The 15547-nt window shown below is 36.3% G+C and overlaps 3 protein-coding genes across 5 annotated transcripts in view; 1 reads left to right on the forward strand and 2 right to left on the reverse strand.

Moving 5' to 3' along the window:
* Positions 1 to 4388, forward strand: part of LOC105557505 (DCN1-like protein 5) — a 10255-nt gene extending 5867 nt beyond the window's left edge. For both annotated transcript variants that reach the window (XM_012004758.1, XM_012004759.1), the window contains exons 2-5: positions 2194 to 2335; positions 2563 to 2929; positions 3042 to 3249; positions 3353 to 4388. In XM_012004758.1, the coding sequence (XP_011860148.1) occupies positions 2194 to 2335; positions 2563 to 2929; positions 3042 to 3249; positions 3353 to 3438 (803 nt within the window). In that variant the 3' untranslated portion in view covers positions 3439 to 4388. The remainder of the gene's footprint in view (positions 1 to 2193; positions 2336 to 2562; positions 2930 to 3041; positions 3250 to 3352) is intronic.
* Positions 3859 to 9672, reverse strand: LOC105557504. Of its 2 annotated transcripts, none has more exons than XM_012004756.1 (8): positions 9557 to 9672; positions 9415 to 9460; positions 8741 to 8857; positions 8357 to 8598; positions 7473 to 7838; positions 7196 to 7376; positions 6370 to 6585; positions 3859 to 5755 (listed from the first exon to the last, which is right to left on the reverse strand). In XM_012004756.1, exons 1-8 carry the CDS (start codon positions 9580 to 9582, stop codon positions 5513 to 5515), a joined length of 1437 nt encoding a protein of 478 aa, XP_011860146.1. In that variant the 5' UTR covers positions 9583 to 9672; the 3' UTR covers positions 3859 to 5512. The 2 variants fall into 2 exon arrangements, with proteins under 2 accessions (XP_011860146.1, XP_011860147.1); XM_012004757.1 differs by lacking the exon at positions 9557 to 9672 and adding an exon at positions 9069 to 9145 and having other exon boundaries at positions 9415 to 9493.
* A 7-nt stretch (positions 9673 to 9679) lies between these two features.
* On the reverse strand, positions 9680 to 14738 carry LOC105557503 (nucleolar protein 10). The gene is made up of 11 exons (XM_012004755.1): positions 14504 to 14738; positions 14382 to 14427; positions 13023 to 13237; positions 12726 to 12862; positions 11661 to 11870; positions 11356 to 11584; positions 10814 to 11233; positions 10403 to 10685; positions 10080 to 10323; positions 9912 to 10008; positions 9680 to 9831 (listed from the first exon to the last, which is right to left on the reverse strand). Exons 1-11 carry the CDS (start codon positions 14567 to 14569, stop codon positions 9748 to 9750), a joined length of 2031 nt encoding a protein of 676 aa, XP_011860145.1. The 5' UTR covers positions 14570 to 14738; the 3' UTR covers positions 9680 to 9747.
* Positions 14739 to 15547: the final 809 nt, after the last annotated feature.

The following is a 15547-nucleotide window of genomic DNA, read 5'->3' on the forward strand; positions in this document are numbered from 1 at the left end:
TTGTAAGAAGCTACAGTTTAAATTTCAAGTCGATCGGATAAAAATTGCAAAAGTTATTCATCTTGCCGCAGACCTCTTCCAGAAAAAGACACTGTACTTCAACCGTTTGTACTGCGGCCATTTTGGAAAAAAATATTAAACAAAAAATTTTTTTGTACACCTCATATGTATAATGAATCCTTTATACAGCATTTTGATTGTTTTATTGCTTCATGGAAAAAAAATCCCCGAAAAAAAGGTCTATTTTAAGAGACGTCTGATAGATGTAACTAACCCCTTAAAAAGATTCCTAGACATTGCAAAAATATATGAAAAACATGGCCTTAGAAATTTTTGTTTGTCTGTTCTTGAGGGGATGCTGGAGTGATTCTGCACTTTTGCACCTTTATAACCTAGAAACTAATGGTTCGCGGAAACACTTGTGTAATATACGAATTAAGTGGTTTATGTGTGCAGATTGAAAGCAGCTCGCTATTCCGGCTAAATAAAAGAACAATATGGCATTACTGAAACTAAGTTTTTAAGTCTAATAAGAAATAATAGTGAGCACCACACACACACATACACACACACGCACACGCACACACACACAGTACATGTAATTTGTGTGTTTCTCACTATTATTTTTTATTAGACCTAAAAACTTAGCTTCAGTGATGCCATACTGCTCTTTAATCTAACCGAAATAGCAAGCCGCTTTCAATTTGTACACGTAAGTCATTGAATTTGTACGTTACACAAATGGTTTCCACGAATGTTTTTGTTCAGAATTAAATTTCCTATAAGATCTGAAAATCCAGACTTGTTTTCTGTTGCTGCACTGGTGGGCTAGTGTAGTAAGCTAGAATGAGAAAAATATACCTGTCTTACTCTAATTTATCGCACTAGTTCGCTAGCGCAGCAATAGAAAACAAGCCTATTGGCTGGGAGCTACAGCGTCTAGTTAACTTTTAACTGACCGTTAACTTTACTGAATAGCCAATAGGAATTGACTGTTAACCAGAATAGTCGATAGAAATAAAGTTAACGGTCTGCCATGTACAATACTGTTGGCAGAAATACCTCCAGGGGCTCAATCGTGAATCTCTCGCGCGAACTTGCGAAAACTGAGAAAATTTCATTAACGAGTTTAAAACGAGTTTAATATTTATCAATGAAATTTTTTACTTTTCACAAGTTCACGCTGGAGAAAAAGGATTCACAATGGCACATTGATGGCAGAAATCAAAGATCAGGCGCAAATTGGCCGACAGAAATCGAGCAGACGTTATTGGTGAAACATAAACTAACTGCAGTTATGATTGCCAATTAATCAGTTTTGGTTAAATTTGCTGGCACGTTGTAAACAGCTATTATATTTATTTATTATACACTATATATATATATAATATATTGCTCATTTGCTACAGCAATGACATAACTCGATAAACAAAGAAAACGAGTTTGAATATTTTGTATTATTACAATTTTATAATATTTTTCAATGCAATTTTCCTGTAATACAACTGATTGTAGACGAATAAAAGTATCTATGTACTACACATTAGCTCTTTGCAGTGTGGAATACAATTAAAAAATAATTACATTTTTATTTTTATATTATTAAAATTATATATTATTAAAAAAAATTTTCATTATCTATTGACGCAACATACACGACTTCGACATTTATGTATTAATTTATGTATTAATCTAAGCACTTGTTACTTTGTATAGTTTTTCTCGCTTGAAAAGGACCAAAACCCATGGTCGAAACGTAGCGAGTTTGGAACATTAAAATAGCCAGATACGGTCAATAAAAAATTTGAAGTTATTACATTTTTAGTTGTGTCTAAGGGATAAACCGCTGAGGGCATTGTGGTGTACAGATTTGCAGCATTACTAGGCGGTTTTTTGTTTTGGCATTAGTAAGCGTCCTTTAGCTTTGCTGGGGCGTTATAAAAAATTTAAAAAGATAAAAGAATAAGATAAAGTAATGCTAGGTATTAGTGACGAATTTCATGATTCTGATCAGCGGTTTACCCCTCGGTTATGTCATAACAAATGAGCGATATTTTGAAATACATGTATGCACGCAAAGACAATCTTGTTGTATTTATTATAAAACACTATTGCTATGAAACGATGGAAACAGCGAAGCTACTTTCTTAATTTGAGAAAGAAACATGGTCTGAGTAAGAACTTTGATTCTAGTGAACAGAGGGATGCCACGTAGCAAGCGAAGAGGACCCTCCAGCACAAACCACAATCATACTCCCATTGATATGTCAGTATCTGGGGCACATGAAGAGAGTTTACCTAGGCATCCTTCAAAACGGTTAAGACATACCTCTAGGTTTGAAATTTTATAATAACAGTATATAAATACATATTGATACTTGTTGAATTATACGTAACTGTCTTATTGTTACGTTACGAAACCCCCTCAAAACTCCGACCGTATCCCGTAATCTTTTGATACAATACTTGCGTAGTTGTCACGTGCATGTTATCGATCCACTATTGAGTTAAATAAGAAAAGTAGGTTTTAATTGTTTCTTTAATATACGAATGATATTGCAGTGCCAGACGATACACAAAATCTGAAGATGTGTCCAACGCGTCGACGTTCTCCCAGAAGCGTTGCATCACCTGGTTCAGAGAATACACCTCGCCAGATGACGCAGACACCCTCGGACCCGAAGGAATGGAAAAGTTTTGCGAGGATATCGGCGTAGAACCTGAGAACGTGGTGATGCTTGTTCTCGCGTACAGGATGAACGCACGCCAAATGGGCTTCTTCGCACTGAACGAATGGCTCAAGGGCTTTTCGGAGTTGCAGTGCGACTCGATTAGTAAAATACAACAGAAGCTCGAATACCTAAGGAATCAACTGAACGACCCGTACACGTTTAAGGGAATCTACAGATATGCTTACGATTTTGCCAGAGTATGTACAACGTTATCTGTGTTAACAGCATTCAAATATACACGTACAAGAGTGTAACGGGACGTGAAACGCTTTTGTCTACTTGTGATAATTTCACTGAAACTTTTTGCAGGACAAAGATCAGCGTAGCATGGACATGGAAACGGCAAGGGTAATGTTACAACTGCTTTTGGGAAAACATTGGCCACTATTTACGCAGTTTGCTCAGTTCCTAGATCAATCAAAGTACAAAGTGATCAATAAAGATCAATGGTGCAACATATTAGAATTTTCACGTACAATCAATCATGACTTATCTAATTATGATTTGGATGGAGCGTGTAAGTTCACAGGAGCGAACGTTAATATTGTATTCTAATGTAGAGAAATGTAGCGGATTAGTTTGCAGACGTAGCATTGTATCGTACGGTTTTCTTTTTTTAGGGCCAGTAATGCTCGACGAATTTGTTGAGTGGTTAAAAATTCAACGAGGCGAGGGATCGTCATCGACAGAAGTTACAGGCAGCTGAAACATCATAAGAATAGTCCATTGAACTAAGAACAATTTGTTTCTTTTTACCGTAAGATTCTGTAATTAACGAAATTTCTGTTTATAAATATCATAATCTCGCAATATTTCAATTACCACCATTCATACTATTTTTTTTATTATTAAATGATAGCGATGTATTGTAAGTAGCTTATCTTAATAAGATTCACCGTTTCTTCCTATGTAGATCTGGCTGAAAAATTTCATTTAATCTGTTTTCTTACTCATCACCACTTGCAATTAATCCAGGGTTCGCCGCAGAAACTTGTGATTAGAAATAAAACTATTTTGATATAAACATTTACTTGTGCAATTTATAAAAATAATTTGGGAGATCAAATTCGTAGATAAGTGAGTTGAAAAATTGTCCAAATTGAGTAAGACGACAATTGCGATTGACTTCCAACGATTGTAAACGGTAAACTTTTCGTTTGTGTCGTTGCAAACTGAACGTTCTCACATACCTTTTACGTTGTTATCTAAATGTTATCTAAATAAATTGATCAAGAGCTATGTATAACATTCACATTCCACATCATTGAGTTAACGTTGAGTAAGCGCAACTGTGAGCTTGGAATTTACAATTTTCGAAGCAAATTCTGTTGATATTTTTAACTTACCGTGTTACCCCTTATTTCGTCCATCGTAAATCTCATTGTAAAGGCACGTTTTGCAAAATTTAGGTATGTATATTATCGATGCAAGGAACATTAAAAAGTAACACGAATATATCATCAAGTAGACTCACTGGTGAGGTGAAACACTATGCAGGTGCTACTACAACGTTTAATACTCTAAAGGTAGTACCATAAAGTGTCAATATCATGCGCTATTTAGTCAAAATTAAGTAATTCCTGTAAATGCTAAAATTATTGATGTATATTAGAATAACGAACTCTCTTATTAAAACAATAATATTTATTAAGTACACATATTTCCCGATATCTTTCGAATTTATTGATATCACGGACTACGGTTTATTAATAAGGACGCAAAATTATCTGACAAAAGAAGACCTCTATTCATAATTATTTATTTACAAGAGCCTCCCTGTTATTAATATGTCTTTGATATCGTTGTCTCGTCCAATAATCTTGATAATCTGTATGCTGAAATCAATCGTTATCTCATTTACAATTTCTATGATCGTTTCCCGTATCTCGAGTTTTAAGTATCGAGATTTAATATCCTGAGACGTCGCCAAGAATTTTTGCGAAGTTTTCTGAAACTCATGTATATGGTATAATTATATAAGACTATATGTAAAATATATTAATTTGATAAAGCGCTAACCATTTTTATTCAATGAATTTACAAAACTTTCAAACTTGTACGTCACCGAAGTCGTTTCGTAACGGATTTAGTCCAAATCCGAGTCAATTTGACAAAACAGGCAGATCGTAACAAATTACTCGACAATATCGATAATAGTGAGTAGGCTTCTTCGATCATTAAAGTAAATACCTTATACATATTTATTTCTCTATTGCAAAGGATGTAATTATAACAGTACTGCATTAACAGTGATTTTTATTTACACCTGCAGCTTCTAAACGCAATGAACATAGAATTTCCGTAAGAATATTTATTGAACACTTGTAGGTTTACATAGTTTGCAAGTAAGTTAACAATACGAATTACAGTTGCAGGACGTTGCAAATATTATTGCCATCGCTGGAGAGTGCAATGTATTGGATAATAATATAAGGAGCGAATAAAATACCTTTTTCAATATCATTCATCTATCATTCTCGACTGTCGTTTTTGATTAAAAACGTTACATATGAAACGTCATTATAGAGATATAAATAGAAACGCACGTAGCTGCGTAAGAGTATTTATTAATGGAGTTCTTGCTTGAACCTTTTGACGTGTCGCGCATTTTTTTATACGCTACAATTATCTATACATTGTCTACACCATAAACGTAAAAAGAAAGCTGTCGAGCTTAAATAACTTAATGTAGCTATAGATCATATGTACACGCTGTACGATCGTATACGTAAGAAAAAGAAAATTATCGACGCGGCACAGCCTCGACTAAAGTGCTACGATTACGAGGAAAACCGGCACTGCCCTAAAGTGAGAATAGAAATACTACCGATAGTTAGCAAGAGGCATAAATATCTACCCTTGATAGGTATCCTGAACAGCCTGGCGCACATCTTTAACGAAGACGTGTACAACAGTATGCTATCGAGATCCTCGCCCGGGGTGGTTTGATACACGAACGGCCGTATACGAATTTCGTGTCCCACTGCTCGAATCATGGAGCAGGCGTTCGTTAAACGAGCAGCCTGAAAAGAAGATACGTTAAAATGTTAATGAGTAAATTCCCCGAGATGGGGGGGGGGGGGGGGAGAAAATACTTTGCCGAAAAGACGAAAGTGAAATAAAAATGATTGAAAAATTATCGAATGCACTATCTTAAAATAAATCATGATATTTCTACGAAATTCAATGTAATGCTGTGATTATAAGGAAAATTAAAATGTATTAAATTTAACTAAGGAAAACGTTACTTTCTGCTAAACAATTTTTTCAATGATTTTTTCACTAAATTTTTATAAAAGTATTGACGCGATTAATTTAATAAAACAGGTAGAACATAACAAACTCGACAATATCCATGATAGCGAGTAGATTTCTTCGATTATCAAAGTAAATACCTACATATATTTATTGCTCGGTTACAAAGGATATAATTAATACTACATTAACAGTGATCTTGCAAATTTACTGATATCACTATTGTTTTAACGTTTTACTAAAATATCGATGGAGTGTTAATGAAACGGGATCATTGAGAGATATTTAAATACATCTCAGCAAAATGTCATTACATTTTCAGTAAAATATTTTCAGCAGGATCATGGAATGATATATGTAACAAGCACGATCGGTGAAGTACCTGTATAAACGGAGCCATCGAGATCAAAATCCATAATACAACGTTCATTACGTTAACATACGTAACAGGGTTGTCATCCTTGCCGGTGACATAGTATTGAAACAACCACACGATACCCGCAGTCGCCCAGGACAAATTGACTATAGTGTAGATGCAGACGGCCGGTCCTAATTCGTCGTTGAAGTACTTCAGCAGCTTCTTGAACTCATCGATGTCCTGCGAGTCCCGCAAAGAGAAATTTATCAATAGAATAAACGATTTGAACTCGGATCGAATAATAAACGACTGTGTACGTAAACTACGACATTTGCTTCGAGAGGCCGAGCCTGATACGGTAAGGTGATTGTCGCATTTTTCCTTGTGCTCGTTTCTAACGGTTCCCAATTTAATTTACCGTGCAGAAGATTCCTCAATTGGTATTTTGAAACCGGTCTTTACTAAAATTCTTTCACCAACAGCAGGTGTATAATTGATTCCGAGAATATTTGGAGGATATCGCAAGTAGAAAATATTATAGGCATCCATCCGGTGTGTTAGAATGTCCTTAGTACATTCTATAAAAGTACAAATTATTCAAATAATATCATCGCTGTCGAGGCTCCAGTCGACGACTCTAAGAGAACACAGTTCGCTGAACGTAAAACAGGAATACTACTGGAAATCACAATAATTAGAACGTCAGGTCCGCCAATTAGAAATCTTTTGCACGCACAAAGACAGTCCGACTCCCGCAATTATAAATGTACAAAGAATAAGAGATTTCAATATTCGTTCATTTCTTTTTCAGACACATGTAGAGTAAAAGGTTGTTACATAGCTCACAGACCCTCATCCAGTCGATGGGCAACAGAACATGTTGGAGTAATTTGCCGCGTAGAAAGTAAAGGTGCGACATCAATAGCTGCCCTTGGAGACAGTAGCTTGTTATAATGGTTCCCTGAACCATGTCATGCCACAAGGTGCAAACGATTAGAAACACCTTCAATGTTATCTTCACCTGGTACGGACTGCGGGTGAAATACGAACAGTTCAATTTACCTTTGTCCTCGTCGAGGTAATAATTGCCATTCTCTCATGCATGGATTAATGACGCGTAGCTATACCTGCTTTCCATCCATTGAAATACAATATTTCTCTCCGCCATTTGGATGTTCACTGTAATCAGTGCCATAATCATCCACACGATGCTCAACGCTATGAACAGCCACAGTATGTGCACGAGGCGCTTCTGATTGCCGCGATTTATCGGATTTGAGGAGAGCAGAAACGCTCTCTCCATCAGATTCTGCAGCTGCTCGTTTTCCTTGACGCGAAACAGATAGATCGTGTACAAGTAGGCTACCAAATGTAACACGCTCGGGATTAAGTAGCTGAATATCACGTTTCCGTAGCAGGACGGTTCTTGCCGTTCCTCGCCCAGCGCATTTTGCTCCAGGAATAATACTTTGTAACAGAATCCCCGATCTCTCCTGAAAACGACAAATACGCCTGTCTTACTAGAGCACTCGTAAATTAAATACAAGATAGTAATGTATTGAGTTATAAAAGGGATACATATATATTTTATAATTTTTGCTATACATATAATTTATTATACACATAGTGTCCCGTAAGTCGAGGTCAATTGCTCAGGAAATGAATGGAGACCCAAAAGCAAGAAAGAAAGTTAGTATAAACGTAGGTCCGAAAATGCGTTGTTCTCGAGTTATCGCCATTCTTATGTTAAAATTTGAAATTGCTTTGCTTTCGCATTTTTTTGGTCAAAATTGACACAAGATATGGTTTTTATGAGCTTTATAACATAATTAAAGTGAGATAAAAGTTTTAAGTCACCAATTGTGTAATATAAATATATAAATATATAAAATACACACACGCACATATTATTGTTAATATTAAATAATATGTGTATCACGTAAAATTTCTTGGACTTTATTATTCTTATGATATATGATATTTATGTCAAAATAATATAATAATGAATTACCTGAAGCAAGCCATATATTGTAAAATATATCCGATACACATAAATACAGTAACTTGCACAGTGTGAAAATTTGCTAAAATGGAACATCGTAGAAAATGTTCGGAATCGTCGCTGCTAGTTGGTCTCAGTCCCATCACTCCCAGCAGCCTCAGATAAGGCCTCAGTATTTTATGTTTACAATAATGAAGTACAGCTGACGTGCTAATGAAGTTTTCATAATCTTCTGTAATTTCCCCTACTTGCTGTGCAACAAATAAATCGGTTTTAACTTGTGCGTGCATAAAACTCCACGCCACATATGTACAGCGAAAGCTAGACAATAATATATCGAATTGTCCGTTGTTTATTGAAAACTATAATTCCAACTGCAATGTACGAACTTACATCGGTGCTTTGAAAAGTTGTTGTTAGACTCGTTAATATAGATGGTACCTCCACATGTTCCTCGTGAATTTGTTGAGACGGATCTTTATTATTTTTGGATTTATTATTACAGTCCATCTGCGAGTTATTTTATATTAATTAATTTCGTATTGCCATTGTATAAATTATATACACAAAGTGATCGTTTATACATATTTTATCTTATTAATTTTAACAAGTATCTTAGAGAAGTCGCTAAGGTGTGTATACGTGAACAACTTCCAAGATATTGAAATTAATAAACGTACATTAAAATATAAACGCTATAAAAATATCACGGGAGAATTACCTTCGTCAACGTAATAACGTACTTTATGAGATGTAAATTAGAATCAGAGAAATCAATTTTTTCCATACCGTGTCATTCTAGATAAATAATTTGGAAATTATATCAAAAATATCTTAGAGACGACGTACACAAGTTTCATTGCTCGATACTTGTCTGTATCCAAACAAGAATTTACAACGATATTCAACTTTGAGGCTAACGAGCTGATACACTGGGAAAAACGGAAAGCTACGCTTCAATTTATGTATATATCTAATGTGCAAGGTTGTAGCAATAAAACTATACGATTTATTCTATCTGTGTTTGTAGAGAAATTTATTTATTAAATTAAAATAATACAACTCACCGACGCCATTTGGAACTCCTTGGCCAAGGAGCATACTGCTTTCGGACTTGGGAAGAAAATATTTATATCAATAGTTTGGCATGTGGCTCACCCTAACACATGAACATATAAATCATATCAGCTCTCCGAGATGACATTTCACCTTTGCTCAAAGATATCCACGTGCATCGCAGCTGAAGCAGATCGTTACGTCTGTGCAAGAACGCGGCGCGCATTGTAGAGTGGAGCGACAATAAATAAAAGTGAATAAAAAAATCTTATATTTACAGTTTTATAATACAAAAGTATTAATAAATTAACATTTTTACACATTAAAATTCGTAAACGTGTAAATTAACGTTTTTTCCTTAAAAAGTTTCCTGCGGGTCGTAACACGTTGTATTCCGTTCTACGGTGTTTCATTTCTCTATGTTTCTTCTATAAAAAAAAGAAAATGGAAGACAATAAAGTAAAAACATTTCAATCTGTAATCAAATTAAACGTCTCGGTGGATATACCTTTCCAATAACAAAAGTCATTTCTCTACTGCCGCGCGAACCAGATACTTTAACGTTATGTGACTCTTCAGTGTCCAGTCTCTCACCGAATGTTGCCCTGTAAAAGACATAATTTTAGTAATTTGAAAACCCTCCGAAACGAGTGATGCTTGATGAATCAGTATTTACTTGTTCCGTTTCTTCTTCTCCGGTCCACCTTCCTCGAATATCACATTACGTTTCGTCTCGTTCATCCTCGAGTCATTTCTCGTAATCAAATCATCATCGTCGTCCTCGTTCTTCTGTTCATTCTCTCTTTCCTTTCTCTTCATTAACCGATAATTCTTTCGAACTTCTTTAGCCCATGGTTTCTCATCGTCTGAGCTATCGTCGTCAGAGCTATCGTGAATGAAGCTTTCATCTGAACTATTGCCTTTAAAAAATAAAAAATACATATATATATATATATGAGACTTCCACAAAAAGCATTACTTTAAATCCTTTCATTTTACCTTTCGGCTCAGCCTCATCAGGTTTATCTTTAGCTACTTCTTCTTGCGCCAACTGCTGTTTTAATTTTTTAGCTTTACTTTTACCAAGTTGAGAAACAACAGGATTCAATAAAGCATACTCTTCAGAGTCTTTATCGATTTGGAAATCAGCATTGGTGAAGAGAGCTTTGAACCGCTCGTCGTTTAGCAGATTCGAAGACGCTTGTTTCTTCTTGTTCTTAATATTTGCATTCTCCATTAGTTTCAATGCCAGCTCTTGATTCACACTCGGCAACTTTTGCACCTGTTTCCATTGAAACAAAGTACATTACGTAAATTAATAAAGTGCTGCTCTTCAAGGTATCATACGCGTACAAATAAAAAAAACAGAGCTTGATACATTAACTAAAAGTACAATCAAACTTTAGATACCTGTACTCTGCTGACGGTCTGCTCTTTAATTTTGTCGCGAATTCTCCTTCTCTTGTATTCTTCAAATTCAAACGGCTTCATCACGTCTCTTGCTTTCCTGTACAATCGCATGTCCATGAAATAGCCGTGCATATAGGCCCTGAGTAGATTAGTACCCTTCAGATGGGAAAGACCTAATTCGTCCAATTCCTTGTCGGTCACAAATTTGTAATCGTCGTAGACGATATCGTAATTCAGCTCTTCCAATTCCTCCGTAAGATTGTCGAGGAAACTGCACCAAGAAGGGGCAGGCCCGAGACTGGGAACGTAATATATTTGCATTTTCTGAGTCTCGTTAGCCATCAGCAGCATACCGCTGTTCGGTATGACAGACAAATCGCTGAAGTTGTGCTGTGCCTCTATGGACGTGTAAACTTTACCCTAAAGGAAGAAAAACAATCATTCAATCTTCACGGGACTTGTAGTTTATAAAAAAAAATGTATTATTCTACAGATTATATCTTGGCAGAGCTCAACGTCCAGAAATAATGAATTCTACTCACGCTATCCCTCTCCCATATTTTTACAATAGCGCTGTCCATAGAGTAAACGAGATCCATCTTTTGATGGAAGTCTATGCACTTGATCGGTAATCCGTACATATGGTCCTTGGTTAAAAACGGTTTGTTGGATCTTATGTCGTACAACAATACATGTCCCGTGGACGTGCCGACTCCTAAATTCAACCCTCCTTGAAATTTCAAGGCGGTGATCGCAGGAACTGTCTTCAAACTGACGAAGAGAAGTCAATCGTGTTAATCCAGGAAATTTATTTCGGTAAGAAGTGTAAGCTCCATTCTCGTCTTACTTGTCTTGAGCGACGCAGTGCAGAGCACAATCGAGTACACCCACTCTATTCCTCGTTCTCGGATCCCAAGCTTCAATCCTGCCCTCCTGAGTGCCGACCGTGAGCAAATGATGCACCGGATTCACCTCGCATTTATTTATCGATGGCGCTTCCGTTTCCAACGGTTGCAAGAACTGACCGCGTTCAAGATTTATTCTGTATATCTTATTACTGCAAAACAGACGTAATAATTTTGATTCCTTTTACAATCACGTCTAATCTACAATGTGCTCTTTGCGTCTAGAAACGTTCTGTTTTGTAGAAGTAAATCAAAACGCTTCAAAACTTTGTTGACAGCATACGATTGCACGATGTATAATGTACAATTTATCAACTTGCATAAATTTTTTAAACGTATCTATCGACTACAAAATAGAATGTTGCTAAACGCAAAAGGCATATTGCAGATCAGGCCTCAGATACACACAACATAAAGAACCCCGCACTAATCATATAGGAAATTGGATCTCGGTTAAATTGGCTAGTTTTCACATATGTTGTAGCTTATGACCTGCTGAACAAGAAGTGTAATGGGCTCAATACTTTGAAGTACATTAGGAAAAAATGTTTCAGACAAAAGTTGTTTGGTTCGAAGGGAGACATAAGATGATGCCATTAATTTGACCTTGGATAATCATTTGAAGGTCGCACGAAGGTCAATTTCAATTTTTTAAATGGACGCCCCCATTTTTCATTGCACATTTTTACGTCAAGAGTTTCTCAAAGACACTATATAATGAAATATAGTCTTATTTCGAACCAAACAACTTTTATCTGAAACATTTTTTCCTAATATGCTTCAAAGTATTTCCAAACAAGACCCTATGTTTGACTGGCTGTAGCCCAGTAACTAGCCATTATTTAAGTTTGAGCCCATTACATTTTTTGTTCAGCAGGTCATAAGCTACAACATATGTGAAAACTAGCCAATATAACCGAGATCCAACTTCCTATATGATTAGTGCGGGGTTCTTTGTTTAAACGACAATCAAAGCTGTACAATTATACGGAACTTTTAAAACTGACCTATCGCCCACGACAAAAATGTCGCACGACGGATAATGATACTTCAGATCTCTTCCAAAGTTCGGAACTCTGAGCTTGTAATACTTCCCGTAAGCGGCATGAAACTCGACGTTGCGATCGCATTGCAGAAATATTATCTGAAAGAGCACGAGATTAATAAAATTACTTCCAAATCGATTCGTAAAAACAGACATTATTTTAATAATCATCAACAGACGAAACCTCGCGATACAATAGACAAGGTTTCTGTACCTCGTACAAACTGTTTGTAGACCTTTATCTAACAATCATACTTACCTTGCTATAGTCGTCTGATATTACTTCAAAAGTCACTACTTCGGAATCGAAACACCTCTCGAATTTCAACGCCAAATTATGTACGTCGAAACACTTGACGCGCGGCTTATAGATCCCTGTCGCAAGTATGTACTGCTCGTCTTTAGAAACTCTAATAGATGAGCTTAAGCCAGGCATGTCGAAGTCTTGTATAAGCTCGATACGTCGTCGTATGTCTAGCGACAAATAACAGCATTAAATATTAATAATGATATTAGTAGAAATTAATAACAATTAGAATTTATTATATTCTAGTCTTGAATATATTTGGGGTAAGGAAGAGCCATGATATTGTTCGCAGATCTCTTTTAGATTTTGATAAGAAATACAGAGAAAAGTCCTCTATTAGGAGCTAGGGTTCTAATGTGAGATAATAGGTTTTCCACGTCCAAATTCAATCACAAATCTTTTTCGTAACAATTACACGATCAAACAATCAAACTGATCAGAAATTCTTCAGGGTCGCCAGCAAAAATTAACAACATCAAATTTGGTTGACCATATCTGGCAATTTTAATGGTTTAGTGTCGCGACGTTTCGACCATGGGTTTTGGTCCTTTTCAAGCGATCATAACTGTGGTAGTCGTGTACATAGAATCACATGTATTATGGTGGTGTTGAGAGGATAGTCATTACAGTCCAAAAATATTATGTCAGTGTTGGCTATACGTGAACTTAGCTTGAGCACTGACAGAGCAAACAATCAATTTTTCACTAAACAGAATTTACTCCAAGGGCAATAAATTCATGGTGGCATCAACAGCTGACGCTAATTAATTAATTTAGCAGAATCTCCGCTATCCCATATTAGGAGCCTGCCTCATAATAGGGGATTTCCTCTATTTTTTCTTTTTTGCAAAAAGAACAAAGATGTGAGAAAGCAAGAGCCATAATTTATTCTCGGATCTCTATTTAAATTAAAAAATATACTCCTCCAACTTTTTTGCAAGGAAAATATGCAAAATTGTCTCTCAATATTACAAAAGAAGTAATTATTAAAATAACCTCAAGTCAAGACAAATTAATTAGTTAATTAATCGCTATTTGGCATTTTGTTTATTTTACAAACGGAGATGCATAAATTGTTATTAGTCACTTATATACTTTTTATACCTCGGTATTGCTTCGACGACGAAGTTTGTGACTTGGAAAGCCTCACTGTTTAAATGGTAACTCACTTTTCGCAATGCCGGTATCAACGATTTTTAAATCTTGGTTCTCGTAAAAAAAAAGCAATGAACTTAAACTCATCAAAATCTAAACGCGGACCCGCGAACGGAATATTTGTCATTACTTCTCATACGTCGATGTAATGCTTACCGACATTCTTCTTCGATAAACTTCTTCTTTTTCGTTCCGACAGCCACTGGAAAAAATCAGACAACGCACATTAAAATGTTACACTTAACCTAAACGATCGACGTGTGTAAACAAGTTTTTACCTCAGGGAGAGATTTTCCAGCGCTAAGATTGTAAATCTTTATATTATTCGGAGCGGAGACCTGCATCCTGGCGTTTATATGGTAAATAATATAAGAGATTGTTCAGAGAAATCTATATTTATTCACACATATCAACCACGAACGGTAAACGAGCAAACGTGGAGCTGATGGAATGGAATGCACATGCAGCACATGCTGTGGTAAGACTGGTGAGCTGTAAGCACGTGGCATTAAAGGCTCCTAGGGTATTTAATTTATCGTATGACAAGTTTTCCAAGCGATTGGTTTACAAAATAGGGAATTTCTAAAGACACGTGAACGTCTCTATCCTACAGCCAATCAGCATGTCCGAAAACAGGTGCTTCCTCCCTCTCATCCTCGTATTTTTCCCATATATTGTATATAGTACTGTATATAAAATCATATATATATGTATGATTTTCCAACAAACTTCTCCTACTAGGGCTGCATTCGGAAACTCGAGTGTTCCAGTGTCGCGCTTACTCAAGAGTTGTGTCTGCTGAACGCGGCCATTGGGACATGTGACGCGAATGGTGCGTTCTTTTAAGCATCGGATACAGCAATTTTTGCAGTAATTCATTCGTTTAGCACGACTACGCAGTCGACTGTAGCGCAGATTTTCGTTCTTTTAACAATGGATGCGCAGTAGATACACAGTATAACCACAGTATAACCAGTATGGGCACTCTCTGTCGGCACCACGGTCTTACATACAGGGGGTCTATTACGGTTCTCGGATTGGGTGAAAATGACGAAAGTGAGTAGCTTTGTCTCTTTCTAACTGTCCCTTTAGTAAGAGACAGAGCCGCTCACTTTCGTCATTTTCACCCAATCCGAGAACCGTAATAGACCCCCAGGTCTTGCAACTTCGGTGGTGGGGGTGTCTCACTTATTGAAGTCACGCTTATTAGTCAGCCCCTTAGAACATATATACCTGGAAGGGGAATAGTGATGCCAGATCTGTCCAAAACATGAGATAGAGAATATATCTCCTTCCTTGTTCTCGAGATGGGCAAAGGTAAA

This window comes from Vollenhovia emeryi, unplaced genomic scaffold (genome assembly GCF_000949405.1).
Source record: "Vollenhovia emeryi isolate VEMERY1.0 unplaced genomic scaffold, V.emery_V1.0 DF939467.1, whole genome shotgun sequence".
In the NCBI taxonomy this organism is placed as follows: domain Eukaryota; kingdom Metazoa; phylum Arthropoda; class Insecta; order Hymenoptera; family Formicidae; genus Vollenhovia; species Vollenhovia emeryi.

Coding starts and splice junctions, on each gene's coding strand:
- LOC105557504 (XM_012004756.1), bottom strand. CDS start 9,582: ATGCACGTGGATATCTTTGAGCAAAG. Junction 7,839..8,356: donor CAATATATGGCTTGCTTCAG/GTAATTCATTAT, acceptor TGTCGTTTTCAG/GAGAGATCGGGGATTCTGTT. Junction 5,756..6,369: donor CGATGGCTCCGTTTATACAG/GTACTTCACCGA, acceptor TCTTCTTTTCAG/GCTGCTCGTTTAACGAACGC.
- LOC105557503 (XM_012004755.1), bottom strand. CDS start 14,569: ATGCAGGTCTCCGCTCCGAATAATATAAAGATTTACAATCTTAGCGCT. Junction 13,238..14,381: donor TTTATCGAAGAAGAATGTCG/GTAAGCATTACA, acceptor ATTTGTCGCTAG/ACATACGACGACGTATCGAG. Junction 9,832..9,911: donor TGACTTTTGTTATTGGAAAG/GTATATCCACCG, acceptor TTTTTTTTATAG/AAGAAACATAGAGAAATGAA.